The 8,237-nt window shown below is 38.8% G+C and overlaps 1 protein-coding gene across 1 annotated transcript in view; it reads left to right on the top strand.

Annotated features, from left to right (window-relative positions):
• Window positions 1-5,052: 5,052 nt before the first annotated feature.
• Window positions 5,053-8,237, top strand: part of LOC113234931 (phorbol ester/diacylglycerol-binding protein unc-13-like) — a 261,122-nt gene continuing 257,937 nt past the window's right edge. The window contains exon 1 of the mRNA XM_026470452.1: window positions 5,053-5,152. Within this exon, the coding sequence (XP_026326237.1) occupies window positions 5,131-5,152 (22 nt within the window). The 5' untranslated portion in view covers window positions 5,053-5,130. The remainder of the gene's footprint in view (window positions 5,153-8,237) is intronic.

Raw genomic sequence — 8,237 nt, 5'->3', positions numbered from 1 at the left:
TACATCTACCTTTTATTTGTTACAGTTTTTTTTTACTTTACCTTTTACTTCACTTTTTTTTTTGGGGTATTTGGCTTCTGTCCGACTGAGGACAATTCTGCCAGTGTCCGGGTTGAAAGATACCCGGTATATTTATCAAGATTCACTCAAACGACGATGATCGGTTGCACCATCCTATGGACAAAGACAAAACACGGGGTTATTTGACTAGCTACTTTGGATGAAAAGCGTAAAGACATGCTGTGCACATAGTAAAAGTTATAACCGTATGTTATTTTGTTCAATATATTTAAATAGAGTAAATAGTAGAGGAGGTTTTAGGGGAGAAAGGATACTATAAAAATTTGTGGGACGAGGGATACAATCTGGAAGAAGATCGTATAAAGAGACGGGATATAATGCACAGTTAAAAAATATATGGTCAAGAGTTCCTTCTTCAAGACCGCACTCACAAAGGGAGTGATCCCTTATCCTGAGCTTAGCAAGAAAAGTAGGTCTGCAGTTATGTCCTAGGCGCAATCGGATGATAGTTGAAGTTGTTCTTTTCCTGGCCTCGCGGAACTCGAAGAACCAAGGTTTCTTGGGTATTACTGGTTGAAGACCAGCATAATATTTGCCTTTTTGTCTGCTAGAAGACGACCAGTAAGTCTTCCAGTTATTATGTAAATCAATCTTAGCCTGAGAGCGTAAGTCTTGAGAAAAACATTTATCATATATAATGGTACCAGAATGTGTCGCCCATTTAGCCCATCTATCCGCTTGTTCGTTCCCGGGAATGCCAGAGTGTCCAGGAACCCAAACAAGAACAATTTGAATGCCAAGATTAGAGCAATTGTAAAGGAGCTCTTTTGTTTTAAGATTGATTGGGTGAACATCTATGCTACGAAAGGGGAATTTTAACAGATCGTCCAGGCAGCTACGAGAGTCTGTAAAAATTACAGATTTGTCTAATTTGTGGGATTCAACATATGAAACTGCCTCAAAAACAGCGATCACCTCACCCGAATATACGGACGCTTTAGAGGGAGATTTAAAAGTTAAGTTAAGTATTAAATGTAGGGATCCAGACGGCAGTACTTCACGTTAAATAAATTTGTAGACCGGAAGTTTCCTGTTTTATTACCGTGATCCTGATCACGGTTGTTAGTGTTACAGCCCTTTCACAGTAGTGATCACAATACCGCTTGGTGGCAGAAATAGGTAAGGTAGGCAGTACTTTCCTGGACGAATTGTTTCACTACTACGAATCTCTACTACTACGATTTCTTTTCTGAACTTGTTCTAGAGACCCGACGTCAAAAAGGCGGGCTCTTGAAGTTACAAGTACAGTTTTTACAAAGATTAATTTTATTTTAAGTATATTATGAAGATAATGCGAAGAAAGAAATAGTGATGAAGAAAGTTACAAAGAGTTCAATCTGAAAATTCTAATAATTACGAATTCAAAGTTTTTCTTCAAAGTGACAATGATGTGTATAAGTGAAAGTAAAAACATAAATATTGACCCCCGCCCAAAGAAGAAGAAAGAAAGCTAAATCAAGAGAACTAATTTGTTTAAAAGAAAGTGATAACATGATGTCATAGAACCACAATGGGAAATATTTAATGAGGATCCTGATAATGAAACGAAGACATGGCTCAAAGGACTTGTATCCAAGCTAGCGATGGGACGAGTTGTATTTTTTTTAACTCGAGTTACTCGAGTAATCGCGAGTCGCGAGTAGAATTCGAACCGACGATTCTCTGAGTTGGGCACGATCGGCCGGCCGACCGCGACTCGAGCGTGCTCCGAAGTTCGCCGAACCGACCGAGTGAGAACGAATAGCCGACGCGCTGTATGAATGAAGTATTCGCCTCGGTGAGAACTGCGCCGAGCTAGCTCGAGTTCACAAAAAGTAGCTCGAGTTGACTCCGTTGTGGGAGTAACTCGAGTTAAATAATTCGACTCGCCCATCGCTCGCGACTCGAGTAGCCACTGGGCTCGGCGGCGCGCGGGGCGGGTATCGAACCGAGTTAGCTCGAGTTCACAAATAAATAACTCGAGTTGACTCGTGGAAGTAACTCGAGTTAACCGAGTTAATTAACTCGACTCGCCTATCGCTAATCCAAGCCAAAACTCTTAATAAAAAAAAGAGACCCAACGTTGTGTTGTTGAAGGCAGAAAAAATGTGTAAGCATGTAAAAAGTTTTAATTTAACTAACCAAATGATCACAAAACAGGAAAAATAATGAGTATTCAACTACTAAGCAAGTAAACAAAAAGAAGTGAAAACACTCCTATCCAAGGAAGGAGTAGGTGTATGCTCTGTTCTATATAAGAAATACGTGGAGTGAATTTTTTAAATTAAGACCATTCCGCAGTAGTAGTAACTGATTAAATTCTCGTTTGTTCGTAATCTTATTATTCCATTTTATCGTTAATAACTTCAGACACAAATGAAGACTTAACCCGGTGACTCGGCTATCATTTTGTATTGTTACTCTCGCTTTTATTATAGGGATTGATTTGTGTAATCACGTTGCAGTAGGAACCGTTCGTCAAACTCTACTCTCAAGATTTAAATTCAGGATTTTTTTTTATAAAAAATTAGTGCGCATGTGACCTCCATCTCATCTGATGGAAAGTGATGATGAGGTCGACGATGTAGCATGCACACCTAAATAATGCCTATTCACTCTCGCCTTGAAAAGGTCCAAGTTATAGCGTTCGGGGAATACGTCTGCAGGCAGGGAATTCCACTCCCTAGCCGCTCGCTATATAAATGTGGAAGCGAAACGCTTCGTGCGAATCCTGGGAATATCCACGACATAGTGGTGGAATCCCAGCTCACGTCTAGTCCCCCGATGATGGAAAGGGGAAGGCGGAATCAAATTATGCAATTCCATCGCACACTCTCCATGATATATCGTGTAGAATATCGATAAGCAGGCAACTTTACGGCAGTGTTCAAGGCTCTGCAGCTTCGTATCTTCTAATTCTGAGTCACCTATAAGCCTTTTGGCACGCTTGTCGGTTGAATCCAAAGTGGCCAGTTGGTATTTAGCAGAGCTATCCCATATGTGACAGCAGTACTCCATACAGGACCGGATCTGTGCTTGGTACAGTTGAAACAACTGTCCCGGTGTAAAGTTGAAGCTTTCAAGGCAATTAAAGCTTGATTAAGGGCGGCTTATAAAAGCTCTGTAGTTTTTGCAGTACCAATTAGTGAAGTAAGACGTAACGTGCGGCTGCCGCGCCACATTTGCGCCACTGCACCGCTTCTAAAAGCGTCTAATTTTAAGGCGCCTTTACATTTGACAGTATAACGTATCTATTTTCTTAAAATTTAAACTCTTGACGTTCCTCCGGTACTTTGCGCGTTATTATTATTATATTTTGTAAATTAGGCATCTTGAACCTATCTCTATGTATTTGTAGCCAATTATAAAAAAATAACCGATCTGACAAGTTCATAGAATTACATCTATTTGCCAAGTTTAATTGAAATCGGTAACCGGAAAGTGCGCGAAACTGTATTCATCCTCGTTTGCCACCCTTTTCATAGAATTACATCTATATGCCAAGTTTTATTGAAATCGGTAACCGGAAAGTGCGTGAAACTGGATTCATCCTAGTTTGCCACCCTTTGAGGTTCAATATTTTCTTCAAATTTAAATGGAACCAATTCTGAGATACTCAATTTTCAACAAAAAAAGAATCATTAAACTCCGTTCACAAAGGCTGAAGTAATCTCGTAGCATACATACAAAAAAAGTCGAATTGAGAAACCTCCTCCTTTTTTAAAGTCAGTTAAAAATGGCTTTTGTTCACAATATGAAAGAATTAGATGAGATCATCCGACTTCGCTAATATCATCCCTATTAGACATATGTAACTAACGATTTTGACATATAAACTTTATCTACATACATTATAAATCCTTAATTCCATGTTCTACGTTATAATTTATAATTTACGTACGTTATAATAATTCATTTTCGTCAAATTCTAAGTTACGTCCATAACTATTATAAAATTTTCGAGACATTCGAAAATTTAAGTAAATATATAACCATATTGATAATAAAAACACTAACTGTTGAAATTACTCTACCATTGGCTGTCTTTACGGTAGACATTATTAAGTTACAATGAAATCAAGACAACCCTCATTGACTTACGGGAAACAATAGAAAGTCTTACAGCTTTAACAAGAGAACGCAACTCTGTAAAAGTGTATAGCTGAAATATTAATATAATCTGATACTCGAGATGAAGATCGACCGCGATGTTCTAGGGGTAACAAATGCGATTTTTGCGTGATCTCTGTCGGTTGCGTGTAGCTTGATCGTTTTGCCCAGTTCGCCCTACGAAATTTCAGTTCCACATGACTGAGTTGGAAAGCAATAGGTCGAAAACATTTTGGAGCACAAATTTCAGCTAAATCCGAGAAATATAATTTTTAATTCCGATTATGATAATTTCATGCCTCGGCCTGCTTCAGCTAGTATTAATATTATGATAGCAGGTGTTTTTAATGTGTGGTAATTAATCTGTTTTCATATGGTTTGTACCTTATACATCTTATACATCTATCTATAAATTTTTGGAACGTATTAACTAAGCAGAAAGAATCCACCTAAGATCCTGTATTAAGTGTTATGAAACACTGTTGGTAGTTCCTTATAAAGAAAGCATAGTGTACAAAACTTGAGTCGGCAGTGCCATTCTGCGGTGACCGGGATATTTCGCGCGCCTTCGCGCCGCGTCAGACGCCACGACTCTCGCGACACCGGATGACCTATTAATCCGCGTGGTGGTCGGCGCGGCGACTCGATCGTTAGCAACCTATAAAACTGCATCCGAAGACTAGGGCAGTGCAATGATTGCATCAAGTTTAACCGGGCCCGATCGATGTGAGGGTATTTACCTCGCCGGGTGAAAATAATCCGGGTACCGGTGATGTCAGAGGGTGTTTTGGAGTGCGCGTGCGCGGCAAATCGGCGAGTAACCGGGCGGCAGTCGGTCGCCGGCCCGCGGAGAGCCGGGCGCGCGTTGCGAGTTATGGCGCCCCGCGGCGGCCGGTGAGGCGCCGGCCCCGCCGACCGCCTCGGGTCGACGGGCCAGCCAGGCCGGGACGCACGGCCAACATGTCCTTGCTCAGCGTTACAGGTAGTGTTGTGTTTCTACAGTGATAATATTATGCTAAACGCGCCAACAGCCTTTGTGTTCCCTTTACAGTTACGCAGCAATATGTGGTCGTTATGGACGCGTATTAAAAGCTAGCAAATATTTATGGTGTTTAAGTCAAGCGTATAACCAGGCTGCGGTATTGGTAAGACGATGCACACGTTTTCTGACATGGACACCCAGAGAAAAACTTAACTTCACTCAACTACATTACGAAATTTATGTTTGGTTATATTATTACTCATAACTGGTTACGTCCAATCGAATATTTGCGAGCGAAAGTTTATATCAGGTGCATGCGTCAGGCGGTATCAGATAATATTTAGTTTGTCGATTTTGATAACGAGGATTAGGTTATGTTGAAAAGGGTAGGGGAACATCTCTAGTTTTATGGTAAGATGAATAAAGGTCAAAGTAACAAGACAATTGGTTTAACATTATAGTCGAACGAGATTTCTTGAACGTCACGTAACTTTTGAGACTTAACGTGTACACGGTGCGTTTCTGTTTGGGAATTTAAATACGTACGTCTGTCCCTTTATCTTGTTTATTCTGTTTGTGAATTTACTTACCTTATGTTTATACAGAAACATTGCGAAGGTTTTGGTAGAAAAAAAGATAGGGAAGAAAACTTTCATTGAGTTGAAAACCTAATTAAACAACGTAATCCAAACATCCGTTGACCAGAAAAGCAAGCCGGCGTCAAAGTACGTTGCAACAATCACAACACCGTCCATACTAACTTTAATATAAACCATTCAGGCTATGAACGGCGTTAAATCGGCCACAGCATAAAGCGCATCGCCCACAGGTACTAATAGAAGCATAAATATGTCTATAGAGTACAGGCTTCTGCTCCATTTAGTGCAGATATAGGTCGGTTGAATTAAGCTACGGAACGTTTGAAGGAACATGCAGAATCTTGTACACTATTTAACTTTACCTGCAGCTGAAATCCTTATTCTAGTTAGTTAGTAGCAGATATAACATATTGAATGTATTTTAGACGTTACTTCTATTTTTTGACCTCCTTGATACACAGTTCTTAAGTATTTTATGATAGGTAAATATGTTATTAACGAAATGTTTACATACATACATGAATAAAAATATACATGTGTATTATTCTATTCAGTAAGTCAATATTTTAAATGCAAAAATGCATATAGGTTTGATGTACACCTACTACTATAGTTGTCTATAGCTTTGATATATACATTAAAAATGAAAAAGTTAAAACCGCGTATATTCCGAAATTACTAGATAATCACATTTTACAAGTAGGGTAAAGTAGCCTAGTTTCTATAATTGGCACTTTATAAGGCAAAAACATTGATAAAAATAATGGATAGATAGATAACAAACCTTATTGCTCACACACAAGAACATAAATAGTACATAAATAACTTAAAAGTAACGTGGGCAAAGGCAGCCTTATTGCTAAGAGCAATCTCTTCTAGACAGCCTACGAGATAGAGGCAAGCTAATCAGAGCGGGAGACATGGCGTAGGTAACGGCAAAATTTGAAAATTTTGAATGTCGTGTGCGAATAATTTCTAAACGAGAAAGTACCATACCTACCTAGTTGCATTAACAAAATAATTAAATATAGGATGAAGTAATTTAGCGTTGGTCGTGTTTTATAGATATTTAGTAGAATTAGCTAAAGTAAGACAGAATGTGTGTCAAGAATAGAATTTAAACTATTCAGGTATTTTATTAATTGGATGGTTTTTGTTCAATCTTTATTTAAATCTATGATTGCAAATTTTTCAAAGCGTCGTCGTCTGAATTTCAAACCATTTCTCTATAATTGTTATTCGTTTTCATGTCGTTCACCCCACATTTACGGTTCCAGAAACTTAAAAATGTCCGCTTTGCGATAATCCTAGATATTTATTTAGAAGCTTTCGTAATCAATATACGCGTTTTCTCTAAGGAGAGGGTTTTATGTTATTTTCATAGTAACGTTGACTCAATGTGGGTTCTTCACACGTTTTCCAAGGGCTGTGAACCTTCTTCATCACGATATTTTTCTTCACGGTTAGCGAGAGGTACTGCCAGTAAACATTCTTAAATGTAATTCATAATAAAAATCGTAGATACCTGCTGTTAGAAAAATTCGAACCATGGACTTTATGCTAATTATTTCTAAATAAACTATCTTTATCTTATGAACTGAGTAAACGCGTTTTATATTTTAGTTACATAACTTGAAAGATATCATTATATAGGGACTGTAGTGTAGACGTAAGTTGAATAGCCGGCAACGAAAGTTGTAGTTCATTTGCCGACTTCTACGAACTGCAATTCCACGTGCAAACAATAAACAACCTTTCGGATTCAAATTTAAAGTTAAATTTAGTTTGTTTGATAGGTTTTAGTTTTAGCCCAAGTTACTACCACCACATGTTTAATCCTGTTCAATGTGGCTAGGTTGTTAAGTGCAAATGATGTTGACCTGACATCTTATTGTTCGCTCAAACTTCATTGAACCATATTTAATGTGTGTCTAAATACCAACTGGCCAGTTCAGTTGAAGAGCGTTCCAAGAGGCTTAGAGTTGACTCGAATTTAGAGAGGCGAAACTCAAAAGCTTTGACACTGGCGTCATAAAGTTGCCCGCCTATTGGTATTCTACAGAGACTGAGCGATGGAATTGCACAATTTAATTCCGCCTTCACCTTTCCATCATCGGGGGACTAGACGTAGGCTGGGGTCCTACCTATTCGCACGAAGAGTTACGCATTCACATTTAAGGCGAGAATGAATAGGCATTTTTTAGGTGTGCATACTCCACCGACCTCATCGTCACTTTCCATCAGGCGCCCTTATTTTATCACAAAAAAAACTTACGAATTTTGTCTATGTGCTCGTTGCGGATCTTTGCAGACCCTTGGAAAACTTGTAAAGTCTCCAACCCGCTTTAGGACACAAAACACGTGGGACATAAAATGGTTTGACGGCGATGATATTTTCTTGGGTAGTGCCCCGGATTTCATTTCAGCGCCAGTTTACTGCCCCGAATTATTTTACATTGTTATAAAGAAGGCTCTTCAATAATAAA

Source organism: Hyposmocoma kahamanoa, unplaced genomic scaffold, assembly GCF_003589595.1.
Source record: "Hyposmocoma kahamanoa isolate Upper Pololo Valley unplaced genomic scaffold, ASM358959v1 86, whole genome shotgun sequence".
Classification (NCBI taxonomy): Eukaryota; Metazoa; Arthropoda; class Insecta; order Lepidoptera; family Cosmopterigidae; genus Hyposmocoma; species Hyposmocoma kahamanoa.
Note: the sequence above shows the minus strand (reverse complement) of the source record. Positions and strands in the feature narration are given on the sequence as shown.